Source organism: Vicia villosa, linkage group LG2 (genome assembly GCF_029867415.1).
Source record: "Vicia villosa cultivar HV-30 ecotype Madison, WI linkage group LG2, Vvil1.0, whole genome shotgun sequence".
In the NCBI taxonomy this organism is placed as follows: Eukaryota; Viridiplantae; Streptophyta; class Magnoliopsida; order Fabales; family Fabaceae; genus Vicia; species Vicia villosa.
Genome location: NC_081181.1, coordinates 30,683,765 through 30,708,872, shown reverse-complemented (window position 1 = coordinate 30,708,872; position 25,108 = coordinate 30,683,765). Strand labels below are relative to the sequence as shown.

Below are 25,108 nucleotides of genomic sequence, written 5' to 3'. Positions count from 1 at the left end.
AAATCACTTCAAATTTCCATCGCTATCTTGAGTACCTGTCAATTTCCCATGGTAGGGAAACATCATTCAGAAGGGGTGAGATATCCAAAAATATAAACAAAAGTATGATAATTAATATGTTAGAATTAAATCATACAAAATTATCACTTTACAACTTTAAGACGACAGCTATAACAACAATTTAAAACTGTACAGATATAATAACAAAATCAACAACAACATAATAATAGTTATAACAACTATTTTTCATCTTCTAGACGATACCTGCCACAACACGTCATTAGTATAACAACTTATAATTACAACTTCACATTATCACAATTCAACAACTCAAGTCACATCACGTCACAATTAAATCACACTCATGCCACATATAATGAGACTCTAACAAATGCACATGCATGTGGTACCCAGGGCTTCAGCCCCCATCGCCAATTGCCAGTTAACAGAGGCATCAAGGCATAAGCCTTCGTCACTAATTTGCCAATCTAGGCCGTCGCCAAAATGCATATGTATATGAATGCAACAAACACATACAACAACAACATCATCGTCACAAAAGGCATAAGCCTATATCGTCGCTATACCAATAAATAGAGGTATACATCGTCACTGAAACATCCTGCAACTTCGCATAAAACAACAACAATATACACATCACTCAGAAATCACAAAGAAATAACAACACAACGTACTCATCATAATTCACAAAACAAGCCGATCACAATCACCTACTAGCATATACGAACTACCTTTATAATTTTCAATTAATTCCGGATAACTAAATACACCATAATCCCACATACAATCATCATATTCCTATCTCCAAGTATTCCAATAATTATTTTGCACTACAAATTTAACTACACTATCGATTCAACAACAACAAGATTCGACACAATAGCATAAAAATTATTGTTTTGCAACATAAACCACACACAAATAAACCGGAATAATTTCCTACAAAATTAACCCCCGCATATCATTCATCATGAGTCCGGTTATAGAGTTAGAACCCCACCCCTTACCTTGGATATGAGATTTCTCTACTCTCCCGGTTGCCATAGCTTATGCCGCCGCTTCCATCTTTTCTCCGAAAATCTTTTCTAACAACGTGCAGAGACGCAACAAAAATCTGTTCGAAAATCTCTTTGTCAGATGGACTTAAAATCATCAAAACGAAAATCGCTCCGGTCAGAAGTTACCTCTACGAGTCTGGAACGTTGTGTCCAAGAACCGCGACGATCCAACGGTTGGATTGGGAGAAACGTCCGTTTTACTAAGGTGTCTCATGGCAGAAACTTGCTGCGAAAATTGGACTTCCTCTATCTTTTCTCTTCCGCCATGGCTCTCTTCTTCACCTCTCCTCCAAACCCTATTCCTCTTTGTGTTATGATAGTTCTTCCTTCTCCCAATTCTAAATCCAACATAATTGGGCCTAAGTTACATACCCCCTCCTTACTTCCCAACAACTCAAATTAAATCCAAAGTTATTTTTAAGCTCATTAATAAAATAACACTTCAACTTTATTTCACCAAATTAATCCGATTAATTACCATGCCAACTTAATAAAATAATTCCGACTTCGTCGATAAAATTCGAATTAAATACAAATAGTCCAATATTAATAATAATATTATTTCTTCAACGAAATCAACTTTATTAATTCTCCGACTAACCGAATAAAATCCAACTTTAACTTAATAATCCAAATACGCTTCCCAAAATAATACCGACAATTCCGATTGATCCTCGAACTTCGATTAAATCCAATGATTAAATTCTCAAATAATTTAATTAACTAATTAATTAAATTCGGGGCGTTACAAACAATCCTCCTATCTTTGAGGGTAAGCATGAACCTGATAAAGCTCAAGCTTGGCTGGAGTAAATTGAGAAGATCTTCAGAGTCATGAGCTGTACTGATGCTCAGAAAGTGCAATTTGGTACCCATATGCTTGAAAAGGTAGCTGAAGATTGGTTGAACAACACTCTTCAAAGGTTTGAAGAAGATGGCATTGAGGTTACTTGGGGCCTTTTCCGTGATGTCTTCTTGGAGAACTATTTTCCGGAAGATTGTCGTGGGAAGAAATAGGTGGAGTTCCTTGAGTTGAAACAAGGAAATGGTACTGTTGTTGTTTATGCTGCTAAATTTCAGGAGCTTATCAAATATTGTCCCCATTACAATACTGTTAATGCTGAGGGATCTAAATGCTTGAAGTTTGTGAATGGCTTGAGACATAACATTAAGAAGGCTATTGGTTACCAACAGATTACCTGTTTTACTGAGTTGGTTAACAAGAGTCAGATTTATGATGAGGATAATAGGGAAAGTGCTTCTTTCTACAAGAGCTTGAAAGGGAAAAATCAAGATCGTGGGAAATCGTATGACGACAAGAGGAAACAAGCTGGTTTTGGCAAGAAGCTAAGTGCGGGAGGATCTTCCACTCCACTTAAGTGCTTCAAATATGGTGTTGAAGGTCATTGTGCTATTAATTGTGATAAGGATTTCCGTGACATGTTTCAAGTGTGGAAAGAGTGGTCACTAAGCAAACAATTGTAGGACTGGTTCAAGTGTGACTTGTTTCAACTGTGGAGAGAAAGGTCACATTAGTACCAAATGTGACAAACCAAAAAAGGAGCAAGCGAAGGGAAAAGTGTTTGCATTATCTAGTGCGGAGGCCACTACTGATGAGAGGCTAATCCAAGGTACGTGCTTTATTAATGGTACACCTTTGAATGCTATTATTGATACCGGTGCAACACATTCTTTCATTTCTTTGGATTGTGCTATGAGATTGAATCTTGTGTTATCTGATATGCGTAGAAGTATGGTTATTTATACACCTTCTATGGGTTATGTTTCTACTTCTTATGTGTGTCGGAATTGTCCGTTGAGTATCTTTGGTAGAGATTTTGGGATTGATTTTGTTTGTCCTCCTTTAGAACAACTTGATGTGATTTTGGGTATGAATTGATTGGAGTTTAATCGTGTGTATATCAACTGTTTTGATAAGACAGTTATCTTTCCTAAGATTGGTGTTAAGGAAGATTTTTTTGTCTGCTAAGAAAGTTGATGAATCGGTGCAAGATGGAGTTGAATTGTTTATGTTGTTGGTAACCTTAGATATGCATGAGAAGAGAACCATTGAGGAATTGCCGATAGTTTGTGATTTTGCGGAGGTATTTCCTGAAGATATAAGTGATTTACTGCCGAAACGCGAGGTTGAGTTTTCGATTGATTTGGTTCCTGGAACTAGTCCTGTATCGATGGCTCCATATAGGATGTCTGCTTCTGAGTTGAAAGAGTAGAAGAGTCAACTAGAAGATTTGCTTGAGAAGAGGTTTATTCGTCCTAGTGTGTTGCCGTGGGGTGCACTTGTTCTATTGGTCAAGAAGAAAGAAGGTTCGATGAAATTATGAGTTGATTATAGACAATTGAACAAAGTGACGATTAAGAACTGATATCCACTTTCGAGAATTAATGATTTGATGGATCAATTGGTTGGAGCTTGTGTGTTTAGCAAGATTGATTTGAGGTCTGGGTATCATCAGATCCACGTGAAGGCGGAGGATATTCAGAAAACTACTTTTCGGACAAGGTATGGTCATTATAAATATTATGTGATGCCGATTAGTGTGACTAATGTACCTGGTGTTTTTATGGAATATATGAATAGATTTTTCATGATTACCTGGATACGTTTGTTGTTGTGTTCATCAATGATATCTTAATTTATTCTAAGAGTGAAGAGGAACATGCCGAGCATTTGAAGATTGTGTTAACAGTGTTGAAAGAGAAGAAGCTATTTGCTAAGCTCTCTAAATGTGAGTTTTGGTTGAGGGAAGTAATCTTTCTTGGGCATGTGATTTCAAGTGGTGGTATTTCCGTTGATCCTTCGAAGATTAAGGTTGTATCTCAATGGGAAGCTCCTAAGTCTATTTCTTAGATTAGAATTTTTCTTGGTTTGGCTGGTTATTACAGGAAGTTCATTGAGGGTTTTTCTAAGTTGTCGTTACCGTTGACATAATTGACTAGGAAGGGTCAAGCTTTCATTTGGACTTCGCAGTGTGAAGCGAATTTTCAAGAGCTTAAGAGAAGATTGACTACGGCTCATATTTTGATTTTAACGGATCCTTTAGAACCTTTTGTTAGGTATTGTGATGCTTCTTTGTTGGGTTTGGGAGGTGTTCTAATGCAAAAAGGACAAGTTGTAGCTTATGCTTCAAGGCAACTCAAAGTTCATGAGAGGAATTATCCGACACATGATTTGGAGTTGGCAGCTGTTGTGTTTGTGTTAAAACTTTGGAGGCATTATTTGTTCGGATCGAGGTTTGATGTGTTTAGTGATCACAAGAGCTTGAAGTATTTGTTCGATCAGAAAGAGTTGAATGTGAGGCAAAGGAGATGGTTGGAATTCTTAAAAGATTATGATTTTGGTCTGTATTACCATCCTGGTAAAGCGAATATTGTAGCCGATGCGTTGAGTAGGAAGTCATTGCATATGTCTATGTTGATGATTCGAGAATTTGACTTGTTGGAACAATTTAGAGACTTGAGTTTGGTATGTGAAGAGACTTCTAGTTGTGTGAAGCTTGGTATGTTGAAGCTTACTAGTGGTATTTTGGATGAGATTCGAGATGGTCAAAAATCAGATTTGAAGTTAGTCGATGTTATGATATTGATTAATCAAGGCAAAGTTGGTGACTTTCGGATTGATGAGAATGGTATCATGAGGTGTCGTGATCGAGTTTGTGTTCCGGATGTTATGGATTTGAGAAAGAAAATCCTTGAGGAAGGGCATAGAAGTGGTATAAGTATTCATCCTGGTGCTACTAAAATGTATCAAGATTTGAGGAAAATGTTTTGGTTGCAAGGTATGAAGAAGGACATAACGAAATTTGTGTATTCATGTTTGACTTGTCAAAAGTCAAAAATTGAACATCAAAAACCGTCTGATTTGATGCAACCGTCATCTATTCCCGAGTGGAAGTGGGATAGTATTTCTATGGATTTCGTTTCGGGTTTACCGAGAACATCAGGTAATTGTGAAGTGATTTGGGTCGTTGTGGATAGGTTGACGAAATGTACTCAATTTATTCCGATGAGGATGGATTATTCGATGGAGAGACTTGCTAAGTTGTACATCGAGAGGATTGTATGTTTGCATGGTATTCAATCGAGCATTGTTTCGGATAGAGATCCGAGGTTCACTTTGAGATTTTGGGAAGGTTTACAAAGTGCTTTGGGTACGAAGTTGCGTTTGAGTTCGGCGTATAATCCGCAAACCGATGGTCAAATAGAGAGGACTATTCAATCGCTTGATGATCTTTTAAGATTTTGTGTCTTGGAACAATGAGGGAATTGGGATAGTTTCTTGCCTTTAATACTAATAATAATAATAATAGTAATAACAATACTTATAAAAATAATAATAATAATAATAGTTATAATAATAGTAATAATAGTAATAATAATAATATTAATAATAGTAATAGTAATAATAATAATAATATAATAGTCAAGATTTTTGAGTTGAAATAAAATGGTTGCAGTAGTTAAATAAGTAGCTACAGAAAGAAATAAAATCAACAAAACGGAACATGGCCTGGTGGTATAGCAAAGTGTTTATTAACCATGATGTCTTCAATTCGAACCTTGGTGAGAGTAAATTTTTAATAATTTTAAGAATTTTCTGGACCTTGATATTAACATATGCCACGTAACCTGCCACGCGTGTAAAACATATACACGTCATAGGCCACATATACATTGTTTAACGGCTGTTTCAATCCAGTAAACTGAAAGGACTAATGTGCCACCTTTTTAATAGATAAGGGGTCTATTTGAACGTTTTAGAAATTAAAGGACCAAAATGGACCCCATAAGGGGTCTATTTGAACGTTTTAAAAATTAAAGAACCAAAATGGACCCCGAGGTAAAGTTAAGGGACGAAAAAGGGTATTTTGCCTAAAATTTATATACTTATTGAAAAAGTTTGATTTTAAATATTAATTTAAAGATTTTTCAAAATATCATCTAATATATATTTTTTGAACCAAATATTTAAAATAAACAAATTATTAGCTTAGTGGTAAAGTGTGTATGTTTTGCCCTTTGAGGCATGGGATGTAACGTCCGTTTTAGTTTAATTATTTATTTTATTGTGTGTTGTGTGAATTATTTTCTAATTATATGATTAGTTGGCTTTATGTTATTTTTGGAAATTAGTAGTAATGGCATGGTTAGACTATTAGCTATTGGGCCTAACTTAGTGTTAGTGTTAGTAAATGAAAGGTGCTAATTAGAGCCCATTAGTAATAATAAGTTAGTAAGTTTAACAAAACAAGGGAAATTGAGAAAATAGAAAATTAGAAGATCATTTGGTGAAAGAAGAGAAAAGAAGAGAAAGAAGGGAAAAGGAGAGAAAGCTAGGTCAAATCCCAAATTGGAACATAGAGTTGTCTTCAATCCAAAACCCAAGGTAAGGGTGGGATTCTTTCATGATAAGGGATTGTATTATGATAGATTATGGTGGGGTTTTGATTATATGCTTAGTAATCATGTTTGTGAATTTGAGATTGTTGGGGTCATATGAGATTTCTATGAATTTGTGTTCTAAACATGTTTTTGATAATGATTGTTGTTAATGGATGTTCAATATTGGTTATATGTGCTTTTAATTGATGTTTGAAAGTGATTTTGAGTGGTGGGTTAGCTTTTTCGCAGAACTGAGTTTGTTGTCATTTTTCTGCAAAATCACATGTGCGCTAAGCGACCATTGGTCTGCTAAGCGAAGTCTGGGAACAAATTTTGAAATTCGCGAGTTCGTTAAGCGAGATTGGCCCGCTAAGTGGAGCTGCGAAGATGGTTCTCTTCTGTTTTTAGTTCTGCAAAGCGTGCTTGAAGCCCTCTATGCGAACTTTGTTGTCAAAAACTTTTTGAAACTTCTATTTGCTGTATCATTTGATCTGTAACTCATTTTTATGCACCGTTTGAACCTCCGTAAATCTCAAATCAATGTATATCTAATGAGAATGATTGGAATGACTTTTGAAAACTTTTCTTGAATTGTATTCTCCCTATTTGGTGATGTATTGTGAAGTTTGAAGGATAGAAAAACACTTAGAAAGGGGGGGTTTGAATAAGTGTAGCTTTAAAAACTTGACAGATAAAAATAAATTGCACAGTTATTTTTATCCTGGTTCGTTGTTAACTAAACTACTCCAGTCCACCCCCGCAGAGATGATTTACCTCAACTGAGGATTTAATCCACTAATCGCACGGATTACAATGGTTCTCCACTTAGTCAGCAACTAAGTCTTCCAGAGTCTTCTGATCACACACTGATCACTCCAGGAACAACTGCTTAGATACCCTCTAAGACTTTTCTAGAGTATACTGATCCACACGATCACTCTAGTTACAACCTGCTTAGATAACCTCTAAGACTTCCTAGAGTATTCTGATCCACACGATCACTCTAGTTCCTTACAACTTAATGTAATCAATTCTAAGAGTATTACAATTGCTTCTTAAAAGCTATAATCACAAACTGTGATATTTCTCTTAATGTTTAAGCTTAATCTCACTAATATATTACAACAGCAATGTAGTGAGCTTTGATGAAGATGAAGATTCTGAGCTTTGAGTGGAACAGAGTTTCAGCAAGTTAATATGAGTTGTTTTGGTTCAGGATCGTTAACCTTGCTTCTCATCAGAACTTCATATTTATAGGCGTTGGAGAAGATGACCGTTGAGTGCATTTAATGCTTTGCGTGTTCCGTACAGCATCGCATTTAATGTTATACGCTTTTGTCAACTACCTCGAGCCTTGTTCACGCTGTGTCTACTGACGTTGCCTAGAGTAGCTTTTAACGTTCCTTTTGTCAGACAGCGTAGCTTGCCACTTGTACTTCCTTCTGATCTGATGTTTGTGAATACAACGTTTGAATATCATCAGAGTCAAACAGCTTGGTGCAAAGCATCTTCTGATCTTCTGACCTTGAAGTGCTTCTGAGCGTGATACCATCAGAACTTCAGTGCTTCTGATCTCATGTTCTTCTGATGCTTCCATAGACCCATGTTCTGATTCTGCTTCGACCATCTTCTGATGTCTTGCCAGACCATGTTCTGATGTTGCATGCTGAACCCTTGAGACAAAGCTTCTGAGCGCTGAATTATGCATACTCTTTATATATTTCCTGAAAAGGAAATTGCATTGGATTAGAGTACCATATTATCTTAAGAAAAATTCATATTATTGTTATCATCAAAACTAAGATAATTGATCAGAACAAATCTTGTTCTAACAATCTCCCCCTTTTTGATGATGACAAAAACATATATAAATGATATGAATTTGCGATCAGAAAGAGCAGACGGCAAAAGACAAATTACACAGCTATAGCATAAGCATATGAATATGTCTCCCCCTGAGATTAACAATCTCCCCCTGAGATAAATAATCTCCCCCTGAAATAAATAATCGAAGAACTTTAATAAAAGACTTCCCTGATTATTTCGGTAGAGACGATCACATAAGCTTCTGTCTTCAGAGAATTCATAGCTTCTGACTTCTGCTTCCATTGGACAGCTTCAGAACTAGAATTTCTTTAGATCCCTAGAACACTCACAGCTTCTGATTCCTGCTTCCATCTAGGACAGCTTCAGAACTTGAATTTCTTTGATCTTCAGAACATTCACAGCTTCTGATTTCTGCTTCCTTTTAGGACAGCTTCAGAACTTGAATTTCTTTGATCTTCAGAACATTCACAGCTTCTGATTTCTGCTTCCATTTAGGACAGCTTCAGAACTTGAGTTTTCTGGATCTTTAGAACATTCACAGCTTCTGATTTCTGCTTCCCTCGGATAGCTTCAGAGCTTGAATTTCTACCAACATCACTTCATGCTAGATTTGTATCAGAACATTGTTGAATGTACCAGAGCATTATCAGAGCATCTCTACATCCTGAAATGTTACAGAACAAAAACTAAACGACAAAAGTCAGCATGAACGAGTCAGAACATAAAATGTATATTGGAACACATGATATGTATCAGAGCCATATAGGCTAAAATAATGTTATCAGAGCAAATAGAATTTTGTCAGAGCAAATAGACAAATATGGATCAAATTCTATTTTCAGTGCTTCTGATTCATTCTTCTTTCTTGCTTCTGAAGCTTGACAGCACTCAGCTTGCTTCAGTTTCCATGATTTTGCTTCTTTAGAACACTTCTCATGGTTTTGCTTCTTGTGTTTGCTTTGAAGATTCTCTTCACTTCTTTATACCTGCAAAACACTTAAACCATATAGAACTTGCAGTTCTTGTTAGAAAATGTGTGGGAGCTTTACCCAGCAACTGATAGATTAATCAAATCATTTATCATTTATCTTTCTCCCCCTTTTTGTCATAACATCAAAAAGAATACATCAAAAGATTCAGATGAATAAAACGACAAATAAAATTACTGGAATGTAAAAACAAAGAAACTTTTCATTGATAATCAAAAGATGTTACAAACGGTTCCTATGTTTAACAAGCAGATGCAACAAGGAAAGAAAACTACTAAGACCAAAGACTAAGACCCTAGCTAAGACAAAATCTGCGCCAGCATGTCTTGAACCCTGTCATAATTTGCTGCTTCTTGGGCTTCCAGGCGAGGGGTCAGGGAGACTTGATTCTGATGCAGATCTTCCACAATCTCTATCAGAAACAACATTCTCAGCGGGTGAAGATGAAGAGATTTCTTCGGAATGGGTTGAGGGAGAGGAAAGGTTAGATGAAGAGGAAGTTGAGTCTTGAAGGTAAAAAGATGAGGAAGAAGATGGAGATGATGGAGGGCTTTCACCAGGGGGTTGAAACACACGTCTAGAATAGTTTCCAGACAACTTTGCTTCGAATGGATTCACCTTGAGAGGGTCATAGGTGATCTTTATCTTTTTGGGTTTGGACGAAGATGTTTCAACAGCTTTTCTCTTTTTGTTTTGATCATTTCCATGGTTTTCTGGGCTTGATGAAGAGTTCATGATGGATTTGCAGATAATGAACAGCTAGGGTTTGATATGAATGCAAAGAGATAGAGAAAGAAAACAAAGACAGAGTGTACTAGAGAAAATATAAGAGGGAAGGAAAAGCGTTTGAAGAGTATTTAAAAGAAAATAAAATGAAACAAATGATGGATAGCATTTAATGTTACGTGACACGAGGAGAGATAATAAAGACAAATGAGGTGACTAGCACAGTTACCTATGGTCGGCGTCCCTTCAACTGCACGCGCGCTTATCCATGAACAGTAACGACAGGTTTACCATCCCGAGATAAAACGTTACAGCTGTTTTGCTTTAAAAGAGGTTCTGAATCAACTTAGACAATGAAACGTTAGTAATAACCGAATCATAATTTCTAAAAGATTTCAAACAGAACTTCTGATAAAAAAAAATAATCCACTTTCATTTCAGAAGATACTCATACATAAGAACTTCTCATCTTCTCATTCTGGGCATAAATCCATACTGATGTTCTTCAGAATGAACTTAAACCTATCTTCAGCCAGGGGTTTTGTAAAGATATCAGCCCATTGATGGTCTGTATCAACAAAGTTTAAAGATATAACACCCTTCTGAACATAGTCCCTTATGAAATGATGTTTAATCTCAATATGTTTAGCCTTTGAATGAAGAATAGGATTCTTAGATAAACATATAGAAGAAGTATTATCACAGAATATAGGAATGTTACTCTCATATATCTGATAATCTTCTAACTGACTCTTCATCCAGAGCATCTGTGTACTGCAACCAGCAGCAGCGACATATTCTGCTTCTGTTGTTGATAGAGCAATAGTTGCTTGCTTCTTGCTATACCAGGAGATCAAATGACTTCCAAGAAATTGGCAACTTCCTGAAGTACTCTTTCTTTCAATTCTGTCTCCAGCATAGTCAGCATCGCAGAATCCTACTAAGTTGTATTCTTTAGATTTTCTGTAAACTAAGCCAACGTTAGTAGTACCTTTCAGATACCTTAGAATTCTCTTAACAGCAGTTAAATGAGATTCTCTAGGATCTGATTGGAATCTAGCACACAAACAAACACTGAACAGAATGTTAGGTCTAGAAGCAGTCAAATATAGAAGAGATCCAATCATACCTCTGTATAACTTCTGATCTACCTTCTTACTTACCTCATCCTTACCTAGGATGCATGTTGGATGCATAGGAGTTTTGGCTTCTTTGCAGTCTAGAAGATTAAACTTCTTCAGAAGTTCCTTCACATACTTGGTTTGGTGAACATACGTTCCTTCTGATGTTTGATTTATTTGTATTCCAAGGAAATACTTGAGTTCTCCCATCATGCTCATTTCAAACTCAGCCTGCATAGACTCAGCAAACTCCTTTCCAAGTGTAGCATTAGATGTTCCAAAAATAATATCATCTACATATATTTGACAAATTAAAATATCCCTTTTAAATGTTTTACAAAAGAGAGTAGTGTCCACTTTTCCTCTAGTGAAACCATTATCCAGAAGGAAAGAACTTAAGCGTTCATACCAAGCTCTGGGAGCTTGTTTCAATCCATACAACGATTTCTTTAGTTTAAAAACATGATTAGGAGACATAGAGTCTTCAAAACCAGGAGGTTGATGGACATAAACTTCTTCATCTATATAACCATTTAAGAAGGCACTCTTAACATCCTTCTGATAGAGAGTGATGTTATGTTGAGTGGCAAATGAAATTAATAGACGAATAGATTCTAACCTGGCCACTGGTGCAAAGGTTTCTGTATAGTCAATCCCTTCTTGCTGACTATAACCCTGAGCCACCAGTCTGGCTTTGTTCCTTACCACTTCACCTTTCTCACTGAGCTTGTTTCTGAAGACCCATTTTGTACCGATTATATTGAATCCATCTGGTCTAGGAACAAGATCCCAAACATCATTCCTTGTAAACTGATTCAGTTCTTCTTGCATAGCAATTATCCAGTCTGGATCTTCTAGAGCATGATCAACAGAAGTTGGCTCGATCAAAGATACAAGACCTAATTGACAGTCTGCATTGTTCTTAAGGAATGCTCTTGTTCTGATTGGATCATCCTTCTTTCCAAGAATGACATCTTCTGAATGACCAGAAGTGAGTCTGGATGATCTTCTGACAGATGGTTCTTCAGAAATGCTTAGATTCTCCAGAGAAGCTGATACTTGATCTTCAGATTCTTTGCTTCTGAGAAGCTCTGCTTCTGATGCGTTGCTTCTTGGCTCAACAACTTCTGATATGTCAATATCCCAATCTGCAAAATTATCAAACTGCTTTGGTTTTTTAGAACCAAGCTTATCATCAAACCTGATATTGATTGATTCTTCCACAATCAATGTTTCAGTATTGTATACTCTGTAGCCTTTTGAGCGTTCAGAATATCCAAGAAGGAAACATTTTTGTGCTTTGGAATCAAACTTACCAAGATGATCTTTAGTGTTCAAAATAAAGCATACACATCCAAAAGGATGGAAATATGAATGTTGGGCTTTTTATTCTTCCACAATTCATAAGGAGTCTTATTTAGAATAGGTCTGATAGAGATTCTATTCTGAATATAGCATGCAGTGTTTATTGCTTCTGCCCAGAAATGCTTAGCCATATTGGTTTCATTGATCATGGTTCTGGCCATTTCTTGCAGAGTCCTATTCTTTCGTTCTACAACTCCATTTTGCTGTGGAGTTCTAGGACAAGAGAAATCATGGGCAATACCATTTTCTTTGAAGAATTCTTCAAAGGATCTATTCTCAAATTCACCACCATGATCACTTCTGACCTTTATGATTTTACACTCTTTTTCAGATTGAATCTGAATGCAGAAATCAAAGAACACTTAATGAGTCTCATCCTTGTGTTTCAAGAATTTTACCCACGTCCAGCGGCTATAATCATCTACGATGACTAATCCATATTTCTTCCCTCTGACAGATGCTGTTTTGACTGGGCCAAACAGATCAATGTGCAAGAGTTCTAATGGCCTTGAGGTAGAAACAACATTCTTGGACTTGAATGCAGGTTTGGAGAACTTGCCCTTCTGACATGCTTCACAAAGAGCATCTGATTTGAATTTCAGATTAGGGAGTCCTCTGACAAGATCCAGTTTGTTAATCTGAGAAATCTTTCTCAAACTAGCATGACCTAATCTTCTGTGCCAGACCCACTGCTCTTCAGAAACAGACATAAGACAAGTCACCTTCTGACTCATAAGATCTTGCAGATCTGTCTTATAAATGTTGTTCTTCCTCTTGCCTGTAAATAGGATTGAGCCATCCTTCTGATTTACAGCCTTGCAAGACTTTTGATTAAAGATTATATCATAACCATTGTCACTCAATTGACTGATAGATAAGAGGTTATGTGTTAATCCTTCTACAAGAAGTACATTAGAAATGGAAGGAGAGTTACCAGACTTTATAGTTCCAGAGCCAATTATCTTGCCCTTCTGATCTCCTCCAAACTTGACTTCTCCTCCAGACTTAAGCACCAGGTCTTGGAACATAGACCTTCTTCCTGTCATGTGTCGTGAGCATCCAGAGTCCAGGTACCATGACATGTTGTGCTTTGTCCTTTTTGCAGCCAAGGATATCTGCAATAGGAATAATCTTATCCTTAGGTACCCACATTTTCTTGGGTCCTTTCTTGTTAGATTTTCTCAAGTTCTGATTGAACTTGGGTTTAACATTGTAAGCAATAGAAGGAACAGCATGATAATTCTTAATGTGAGTTTCATGATATTTCCTAGGTTGTGTCACATGCTTTTTGGTGTGTGTTATGTGAAAACTTTGAGCATGTGAAGTGTGCCTAATATCATGGGAGTGGTCATACTTGAACTGATCATACAATGGCTTGTATGTGAATTTCATTTCATCAACAGGTTCAAGTTTGTATGGGGTTTCACCCTCAAAACCAATGCCAACTCTTTTGTTTCCAGACACAGCATATATCATAGAAGCTAGCTGACTTCTGCCAATACTCCTAGATAAGAACTTCCTGAAACTTAAATCATATTCTTTCAGAATATGGTTTAGACTAGGAGTGGATTTTTCTGAATCAGAAGGAGATCCAACATTATTGGATAATTTTAAAAGTTTTTCTTTTAATTCAGAATTTTCCAACTCAAGCTTCTTTGTTTCAAATTCAAATAGCTTTTTCAGCTTTTTGTATTTGAGACTAATCTGAGACTTGAATTCCAGAAGTTCAGTTAGACCGGAAACTAACTCATCTCTAGTAAGTTCAGAAAATACCTCTTCAGAATCTGATTCTGATGTAGATTCTGATCCGTCATCTTCTGTCGCCATCAGCGCACAGTTAGCCTGTTCATCTTCAGAGTCTGAATCATCTTCTGACTCATCCCAGGTTGCCATAAGACCTTTCTTCTTATGAAACTTCTTCTTGGGATTTTCCTTCTGAAGTTTTGGACATTCATTCTTGAAGTGTCCAGGCTCATTGCATTCATAGCACATGACCTTCTTCTTGTCAAATCTTCTGTCATCAGAAGATTCTCCACGTTCAAATTTCTTTGAACTTCTGAAGCCTCTGAACTTCCTTTGCTTGGTCTTCCAGAGTTGATTTAGCCTTCTGGAGATCAAGGACAGTTCATCTTCTTCTTCAGATTCTGATTCTTCAGGATCTTCTTCTCTAGCCTGAAAAGCGTTAGTGCATTTCTTGATATTGGATTTTAAAGCAATAGACTTACCTTTCTTTTGAGGCTCATTTGCGTCCAGCTCTATTTCATGGCTTCTCAAGGCACTGATAAGCTCTTCCAGAGAAACTTCATTCAGATTCTTTGCAATCTTGAATGCAGTCACCATAGGACCCCATCTTCTGGGTAAGCTTCTGATGATCTTCTTTACGTGATCAGCCTTGGTGTATCCCTTGTCAAGAACTCTCAATCCAGCAGTAAGAGTTTGAAATCTTGAAAACATCTTTTCAATGTCTTCATCATCCTCCATCTTGAAGGCTTCATACTTCTGGATTAAAGCGAGAGCTTTAGTCTCCTTGACTTGAGCATTTCCTTCATGAGTCATTTTCAAGGACTCATATATGTCATAGGCCGTTTCCATGTTAGATATCTTCTCATACTCAGCATGAGAGATAGCATTCAGCAAAACAGTTCTGCATTTATGATGATTCCTGAAAAGCTTCTTCTGATCATCATTCATTTCTTGCCTTGTCAGCTTTACGCCACTGGCATTTACTGGATGTTTGTAACCATCCATCAGAAGATCCCATAGATCACCATCTAGACCAAGAAAGTAACTTTCCAGTTTATCTTTCCAGTATTCAAAGTTTTCACCATCAAATACCGGCGGTCTAGTATAACCATTGTTACCGTTGTGTTGCTCAGCAGAGCCAGATGTAGATGCAGGTGTAGACTTTTCAATTTCACCAGCCATCTTTTACTGAAGCGTTTTTCTCTTCCTGAATCTTTTCTAAACACGGTTAAGTGCTTGCACCTTAGAACCGGCGCTCTGATGCCAATTGAAGGATAGAAAAACACTTAGAAAGGGGGGGTTTGAATAAGTGTAGCTTTAAAAACTTGACAGATAAAAATAAATTGCACAGTTATTTTTATCCTGGTTCGTTGTTAACTAAACTACTCCAGTCCACCCCCGCAGAGATGATTTACCTCAACTGAGGATTTAATCCACTAATCGCACGGATTACAATGGTTCTCCACTTAGTCAGCAACTAAGTCTTCCAGAGTCTTCTGATCACACACTGATCACTCCAGGAACAACTGCTTAGATACCCTCTAAGACTTTTCTAGAGTATACTGATCCACACGATCACTCTAGTTACAACCTGCTTAGATAACCTCTAAGACTTCCTAGAGTATTCTGATCCACACGATCACTCTAGTTCCTTACAACTTAATGTAATCAATTCTAAGAGTATTACAATTGCTTCTTAAAAGCTATAATCACAAACTGTGATATTTCTCTTAATGTTTAAGCTTAATCTCACTAATATATTACAACAGCAATGTAGTGAGCTTTGATGAAGATGAAGATTCTGAGCTTTGAGTGGAACAGAGTTTCAGCAAGTTAATATGAGTTGTTTTGGTTCAGGATCGTTAACCTTGCTTCTCATCAGAACTTCATATTTATAGGCGTTGGAGAAGATGACCGTTGAGTGCATTTAATGCTTTGCGTGTTCCGTACATCATCGCATTTAATGTTATACGCTTTTGTCAACTACCTCGAGCCTTGTTCACGCTGTGTCTACTGACGTTGCCTAGAGTAGCTTTTAACGTTCCTTTTGTCAGACAGCGTAGCTTGCCACTTGTACTTCCTTCTGATCTGATGTTTGTGAATACAACGTTTGAATATCATCAGAGTCAAACAGCTTGGTGCAAAGCATCTTCTGATCTTCTGACCTTGAAGTGCTTCTGAGCGTGATACCATCAGAACTTCAGTGCTTCTGATCTCATGTTCTTCTGATGCTTCCATAGACCCATGTTCTGATTCTGCTTCGACCATCTTCTGATGTCTTGCCAGACCATGTTCTGATGTTGCATGCTGAACCCTTGAGACAAAGCTTCTGAGCGCTGAATTATGCATACTCTTTATATATTTCCTGAAAAGGAAATTGCATTGGATTAGAGTACCATATTATCTTAAGCAAAATTCATATTATTGTTATCATCAAAACTAAGATAATTGATCAGAACAAATCTTGTTCTAACAAAGTTGATATGTATGTTTGTATATCATAAAGAAGTGATTGAGAAGTGTTGAATTACTCTAATAGTAATGATATTGTTGTTGCCATTGAAATCTTGGCACTGAGTTGATGTTGATGAGACGATGTTGTGTATTATGAATGTTGTATTTTGTGGATGTGCATCAATGAGTCCTATCCATTGCATTGTTTGAGACGGCCTGAAAATGACAACCACGACGATGGCTTGAAAATGGCAAAGTGACGATGGCCCAAATGGAAAATGTTTGAGACGGGAGTTTTACTCCAAATGGTACCACATGCATATGCATAATGTTAAGTCGCATTTAAGTTGCATTTTGAATTATTGTGATTATAAAGTGAGTATTATTATCTGTTGATGACATACTTGCAATTTGAGTTTGTTATTACGATTGATTGATATCATGATTGTTATGATGAAAGTGCTTAAGTTGAGAAGTGGTAAGCTATGTATGATCTTATCTTTGCTAAAAGTATTATCATATGTTCCTTTATAGTGTTTGATATTTCACTCCTTCTGTTTGAATGTTACCCTTTGTTGGTTACGTGTAGGTAACAATGAGGAGTAGTTGTTGTCGTTAGTAGCTTGAGTTGGTGTCCTTTGCTCTGATACGTAGTACTCGGGGGGATTGACGCTTGTTTTGTTTCATTTTGTCATGTTTTCTGTTGAACTCTTGTGTTTTTTTGTAAAGACGTTTTGTTTAGTTATTGTCACATTGACAAAGATGCTATTATATTTGATGTTTATAAGTTTATGAATTCCGCTGCATTGTTTTAAAGTTGATTTGGTTATGAGTAATCCCTATTGATATATGTTATGTATCTTTACTAATGAGCTTGTATGCGAATTTGTTTTAAGTTGATAAATGTGACGCCTCAAGTATGTTGTTTTTTAGATTTTTGCACTCTGATTTCCTTTATAACCATTGGGTAGATTTGGGGTGTTACATGGGATTAATTCTCAGCTTTGTCAATTTTTAAAATTGTTTTAAAACCTAAATTTAGTAGTTTTGCCACTGGATCCAAAGGGAGGTTTATCTTCCTGGTCTGAGCAGTAAGTTAGGCAGTAATTGAGTGATATACTCAGGAAAGTTTCAGGTGCATGGTGGAGAAAATTGGGAACAGATATGTTGGTGTCAATAGAATTTGAGTTATGGATACTTTGGATAAGAGGTGGGACAATCCAAGAATCCAGAAGTTCCAAAATTACAAGGGAAACAAGCAAGTGAGTTAATGAACAATAAATGCATAAGATATAAACTCACATAAAAAAACATTACTCACTTTGAAATCCTTTATAAAGAGTTACACTCATTAACTCAATAAAAGAGATAAAGAGGATAAGGTGCTACAGGGACACGTGTGGTGGTCTTAAGTCTTATGTCATTTGTCTTCTCCATACACCTCCTTGTCGGTGTCCCCGCAGACGTGGATGTAAAGGCGTTAGTGGCGGCTCGTAAGAGGCCCTTAAGTACTTATGCACGATGCATTGGAGCAATCGGGCTACTCTCGACATGGTATGATGGGGCCAACAACGCTCAGGCGGCCGACCTTCGATAGGCACGTGGCGGCAAGCCGCCACACACTGCGATGTATGTTGCTCTTGTTTTTGTTTGTTGTTTATGTTTTGAATTTAAATTAAAAAATAAGCAACACTTGTTGAAATGTTGCAGAATAAAAATAGGCAACCCTTGAAAAGTGTTGTTGCAGGCTAAATAATATAATTTTTGGTAAAAGTGTTGTTGAAAGAGTGTTATTACTTCAAGGGTCGCAACCTTGTTAAACAATAACTTGACCTATAAATTGATGATTCCAAATTCAAAAAACACATTACGAAAAACTAATATCATCTTTAATAAAATTCCAGATTATCTTTTCTACTTTCTGAGTTATCATGAGTCTTTTGCATATAATCTCTAAAATATTTGAGAGGGTTTGAAATATTGTTCAAGGAAGGATCCATTCGATCTAAATGCATTGTCTATAGAACTATCTCTATTTATCATATTCTCAATAAAGATAATGTAGTCACTCTTAAAAAACATAGCTAAAATTTGATATTTAATCAATAAATTAAAAATCCATCATCAAAATACAATGAAAAGTCCAACTATTTTCTCTTTTGTTTTCTAGAGTAAACCATTCCTCTAATCCCATCGGGATCAGAAACAAACCCCAAAGGCCGATAAAACCCAAGAACACGAGGCTCAGAATACAAAGCAATATTCGAAATCCCTCTCCCCACTAGATCCTCAATAAGCCTCTCCACAACAGCTTTCCCAAGCCCAATCCCTTGAAACGAAGGATCAACAACAACATCCCAAATAATCGCATTGAAAACACCATCCCCTGTAGCTCTCGCAAACGCAACTGCTTTCTGCGACTTTCTCTGCTCCACCCACACCATCGAATCCGTGTGCTCAAGCGCCACTCGTATCTTCTCCGGGTCGCGTCTGGGAAACCCCACCGCTACGAATACTTTGTTCAACGCTTCCAGGTTTAGCCCCTCCGCGGTTCGACGTAGAATGAAACCCCGAGACTCTAGTGCCTCGTCGGATATAGATAGTGGATAGTCTAGGCTTGACCGGGATGAAACGGTGATGTTTCGATGGGGAGTTCGTGTTTTAAGGTTGAGTTGTAGAGAGGGCGAGAGAGGAGCGGAGATGTTGCCGCGTAGGAGCATTATTATCGGTAGAAGAAGTTAAGTTCTGTATCTCTGTTCTGTCTTTGTAGTTTGTGATTTGTGACTTTAATGGAGTTGGGGAACTTGGGAAGCTGTTTGTTGTTGTTGTTCTTGCTGTGGTTTGGTTTGTGGCTGTGGAAGAGGCTTTAAGGATAATGTGGTTGGTTTGGTTAGGAGTTTATTGTAATTGGCTGGCTATGTGCATTCTTTCTTGTTTGGTCCACATTGGAGTTTCTAATACTACCACTAAAAATGTCTCAAATTATAAATCCTCTTGAGATCTCAATGAAAGTTGAGGTTTATTTTCCCATATCATTCTTTTATTATTTATCGAGTGAAGACTCATTGTTTCCTCACAAAAAATTATAGAATTTAAATTAATTTATGATAAAAAAAAGATTTGATTTAATTTTTTTTTTTAAATTTAATTGGGCTGTATTAATTAAGTCGTACATATTTTTGTTTAAATTGATTTTTTTCCTATTTTTAACTATTATTTTTAAACTATAATTGGGCTAATGTATGTTGGTGATAAATTATTACCATAATTTGCAGTAATATTAAATATTTTTAAATTTAAAATAAAAAATAAAACATATATAAGATAAAATGATAGTCATTTTAAAACTACACCAATTGTTCTTAATATTTTTAATGATGAATGCTTAACTTAATAATTCAAAATAAATATTTATTTATTTACTTATTTTAAATATTTCATAAATAACTATTTTTTTTTGAAGCAAATAGAATGTATTACTATAAAAAAATTGTTTATACACAAAGGTATAAACTATACAATCTAGAATGCTATAAACTATATCAGTATGAGTATTATGTCCGAAAACCACGTCATTTCTTCTAAGCCAAATTCCATATAGGGTCTAGTGAAGGCCAATTTCATAAGGCTAGCTTTACATCCTTTTTTGGCAACATACTCCTTTATCCAGTTCATCTCTTCATTCCATGGCAGAGGCATATGGTTCACATTAATCCATTCAAGGATTTGCTTCCATATCTCATTTGTGTGTTGGTGCACAAGAATGAAAGATGATAACAAAGAGAATAAACAAAAGGAATAACAGCGCAAAAGAATGAGGGAATAATTGTTGTTGTATATTAATGATAGCTACTACAAGGCTATTTATACAAAAGAAAATTTGCCACATAAGCCCTAATAGAGTAAACTTAGTGAACAAGTCTAAGGTACAAACAATACAATACTAAGAAATACTAAAGTACCCTTACTAACTAAATAGTTAAGCTAACAGGACCTAGAAGGTAGAACTTCTGGTCAACACTATCTTCTGAGTAACCTTCAAAAGATCAATCCACATCAGAACTTTTGATGCTCATCTTCTGAATATGAATTACTCTTTAATACCATCCCTTAATTCATATTCTTCAATCAAAGCTGACAACGCCAATTCCATTCTTTAAGAGCAAAAATTGATCCGTCTTGATTGCCTTCGTCAAAACATCTGCCATCTGCTTCTGGGTGCTAAAGTGCACAACTTCTAATGTTCCATTCTGGACATGGCTTCTCAAGAAATGATATTTAGTCTCAATATGCTTGCTTTTTCCGTGTAACACAGGATTCTTGGCAAGATTGATTGCAGACTTGTTATCAATCATCAGCTTCAGAGGCTTCTTCACTTTAATCTTTAGATCTTATAATAGATTCAGAAGCCACACAGCTTGACATGCAGCTATTGCGCCTGCAATGTACTCAACTTCACAAGTTGATAGAGCAACAACAGCTTGTTTCTTGGAACTCCAAGAGATAGGACCTCCCAGAAACATAAACAAATATCCAGAGGTGCTCCTTCTATCAACTCTGTCTCCACACCAATCAGAGTCAGAGTAACTCAATAACTCTGATTCTTCTTTTCTCCCAGAAGGAAACAATATGCCAAACTTCAGAGTTCCCTTGATATATCTCAAGATTCTAACAGCAGCTTGATAATGGGACAACTTAGGTTTACTCATGAACCTACTAACCAATCCAACTGCATAGCATATAGCAGGCCTGGTATTACACAAATACCTTAGAGAACTCACCAGCTGTTTGAAGATTGTAGCATCAACATCTTCACCTTCAGAGTCAGAGTCCAATTTCTGATTCGTTTCTGACGGTGTAACAATATCTTTGCAATTCTCCAGCTTGAACTTCTTCAGAAGTTCTAACTCATACTTCAGCTGATGCAGAATGATACCATCTCCTGAGTACAGAATCTCCATCCCTAGAAAATATGACATTTTTCCAAGGTCTGTAATCTCAAACTCATTCATAAACACCTTCTTGAACCTCATCAGATCTTCTGGACAACTCCTTGTAAGCAATATGTCATCAACATAAAGACACAACAGAATCATATTGCTTCCAGAATGTTGCACATAAACTCCATATTCCATCTCACACTTCTGAAACCCTTGCTTCTTGAAAAATGAATCAATTTTGAAATTCCAAGCTCTGGGTGCTTGCTTTAATCCATACAGAGCTTTGTGTAATTTGTACACCATCCCTTCATGATTCTTTTTCACAAAGCCAGGGGGTTGTGACACGTATACCTCCTCTTGTAATGGACCGTTCAAAAATGCAGACTTTACATCCAGATGCATCAAGGACCAACCTCTGTTTGCAGCTAAAGCAATCACCAGTCTGATTGTTTCATGTCTAGCTACAAGAGCAAACACCTCAAATTAATCTAGTCCAGGTTTCTGAAGAAAACCTCTGGCCACTAGCCTTGCTTTGTGCTTACCAACTGATCCATCTGGCTTCAGCTTTACCTTGAAAACCCATCTGACGCTGATGGCTTTCTTCTTCTTTGGAAGTTCTGTCAGCTTCCAAGTCTTGTTTCTTTCTATAGCCTCAAGTTCTTCTTTCATAGCATTCAGCCAGACTTTCTTCTTGAGCGCTTCTTTAATACCCACTGGTTCAAAATCTACTAACATGGCACACTGAATGACATCTCCCTCTGAGTCAACTTCTGTGTCTTGCAACATGTCATAATCTGCAAACCTTCTAGGTATGGTTCTGACTCTTTGTGGCCTTTGAGCTACTTCAGAGTCACCTACTACAGAGTCACCACCTCCAGAGTCACCGCCTCCAGAGTCATCCCCTCCAAAATCATGACTACCACTAGACTCTGGATCAGAATCTGGATCAGAATCAGATTCACTGTCATACCCCCAAATTTGCCCACTATATTTCAAGCTTTGATTCACAAAACAACTCAAATGCCCAACAGTCGACTGATTTGACCTAAAAGTCAACAATGGTCAAAGTACAATCATAATTCCTGATTTTTGGTCAACCTCCTTATTTTGAAGTATCATTCATCATTTGATCAAGGATTGATCATGATTCATCAAGGAAAGTTCAAAAATCAACAAAACCAGAAGGTTCTAAATTAGGGTTTTGGACCTAAAAGTCAACTGAACTTTGACCAGCCATAACTTTCACATGGAACATTAGAAATTTTTCATCCAAAGCTCATTTTGAAGGAAATTGAATTCTATACAACTTTGTCTCTCACAGGCCAAGGCTAAAAATGCTTCATTTGAGAGATATGGATCAAAACATTACAGGTCCTTTTTGAAAGCTCGCAAAAAGCTGTTTTTTATCAGGAGCCATATCATCAAGATAAAATATCCAAATGCAAAATACGTTCCAAAGTGGCTTATAGAGGACATCTTGGGCTTTCCAAAAAGTCCTAGATCATCGCCATATGATAAAAATTGAGGGAGATATGCCTTGTCCAAGTTGGTCATTTTTGAGAGAGGTGCATGAAGAAAATAAGGGTAAAAATGAAATTTTTTGTAAAGGAGCCCAACTTTTCATGATCCAATATTGTTTCTCAAGTCACCAAAGAGATCCAATCCAAATTCCACGAATTTATGAATTTTATTTGATTTTATATTAATTTTTATTCATTTAAAGAATGATTTAAATCAAATAATCAAGGAATTATGGAAAGGATTTGATTTTGCCTTAACTTCCAATAAGATCCAATCAAATAAGTGTCATAATTTCCATCTAATTTCGTGCACAATCACATTGGTAAGATTGAATTGAGATTGGCCAAAATTAGAAGCTTTTATCAATCATATTTTCCAAGACTTGCAACTATGGATTAAAGAAGATTCAAGACCAAAGTTGTGCCCTAATTCTCACCCTATATATATCTACATTCACTCAGCAATTAGGGGACGAAAAATTGGTTGAAGCACTAGGGTTCTAAAGCTTCCAAACTTTCTCAAAAAACTAGGGCAAGCAAAAAATTCTTGGAGCATCCACATTCAATCAGTTCCAGCAGTTGTATCAGTTTCCCAAGGCCACCAAGGATCATTTTCAATCGATATACATGCTCATAGCACGTGAGAAGGCCTTGCACTCTTCACTCACGGTTTGAACATGTTCTTAAATCTCAAGCTTCTAATTCATCGCATTTAAATTGATTCTCTGCATATATACTTGTTCATAATTATGTTTAGAGTTGTTTGGGATATTCGTTCTTGAGTTTTGATGCATGCAGGACCGTTCACCATTGTTAGGGCAAGAGAAGGTGTGACCTTCGTTTTCACCGATGCAGCCCCATTTAGGCCAAACCGACCATGCCATTGAGTTCGCAATACATGTTTTAGTGAATCTGGGCTGGATTTGTTTTTGTTTGTGTTTACTTTGCAGGTTCGCCATTCTTACAATTGATGAAGAAGAACTGCTAGAGAAATTCACAGGAAAAGTCGTGGTTATCTCCGCAGCAAATTCCATAGGTGTGAATGAAGAAGAAAGTGAACAGTGAATGTGACTTGTTGACTGTTGCGTGGCAGATTCTGATTCGTGGGTCAATATCCACGTGGGGGAGTGTTTGAATTGGCCATAGAATTGTGTTTTCACCATTTAAGCTGTTTGACTCAATTTATTATCAACTAATTAATGTGGCACAGTTGGTGATGCAGGGCGTGCAAGGCAATTGCATTCGAGGTCGCGGGTTTGAACCTCATGTGCCACTTTTTGTTTCACTATTATTTCTTTCCTATTTTTTACAGATTTGATGCACCTGCACGCGCAAGCTTATTATGTGCCCTTACATCTCATCCACTGGATTCAGCACCCAGCAATATCTAACGTCCCAGAAGCGTTTCCCCACCATGGACACTCACCCTTCAACCTTACCAGATCCAGAGCTAAGTTTTTATTTCTTTTTTATTTTTAATTACAATTCTTTTTAATTTTAACTAGTTTCTACTCTTTCACATTAATTATTTTATTTATGTTTTTTCCTTCTTTTTTTTTCTCTAAATTTTTTTTATTAACTAAAAATAATATTATATTTTGACAATTACTTATTATTGATCGGAAATTCGATTTTTTGTAATTTCATCCATAATTGCTTTTAAACACCAAAAGTTGATAGTTTTTGCACATAATTTCAACCAACTATTTAATTAGGATTTAAGTAATTAATCAAGGTTCCGATAAATAGTTCTTTCCCGCACTAATCTTATTTTTCCGTTCTCGTTTCTTTTCAGATTTATTAAGACGTCGACTTTGGCTCAAGTTATTTGTTTAAATATTTTTATAAATATTTTTTGGAATGTAATAGTTAATTAGGTTTTTTTAATTTTCCGTCTTTACTTTTCGCATACCCCCTACATGTGTTTATTGTAAATCCCCA

At 36.5% G+C, this 25,108-nt stretch overlaps 2 protein-coding genes across 2 annotated transcripts; one reads left to right on the top strand and one right to left on the bottom strand.

The window, feature by feature from the left end:
- The first annotated feature begins 1,913 nt into the window (after nucleotides 1-1,913).
- LOC131648783 (uncharacterized) lies at nucleotides 1,914-3,998 on the top strand. Its single transcript, XM_058918510.1, has 6 exons — nucleotides 1,914-2,024; nucleotides 2,160-2,560; nucleotides 2,829-2,968; nucleotides 3,129-3,247; nucleotides 3,682-3,912; nucleotides 3,987-3,998. Exons 1-6 carry the CDS (start codon nucleotides 1,914-1,916, stop codon nucleotides 3,996-3,998), a joined length of 1,014 nt encoding a protein of 337 aa, XP_058774493.1.
- Nucleotides 3,999-18,788: 14,790 nt separating this feature from the next.
- Nucleotides 18,789-19,666, bottom strand: LOC131646057 (GCN5-related N-acetyltransferase 1, chloroplastic). The gene has a single exon (XM_058916225.1). It carries the CDS (start codon nucleotides 19,425-19,427, stop codon nucleotides 18,855-18,857), a length of 573 nt encoding a protein of 190 aa, XP_058772208.1. The 5' UTR covers nucleotides 19,428-19,666; the 3' UTR covers nucleotides 18,789-18,854.
- Between the last annotated feature and the right edge of the window lie 5,442 nt (nucleotides 19,667-25,108).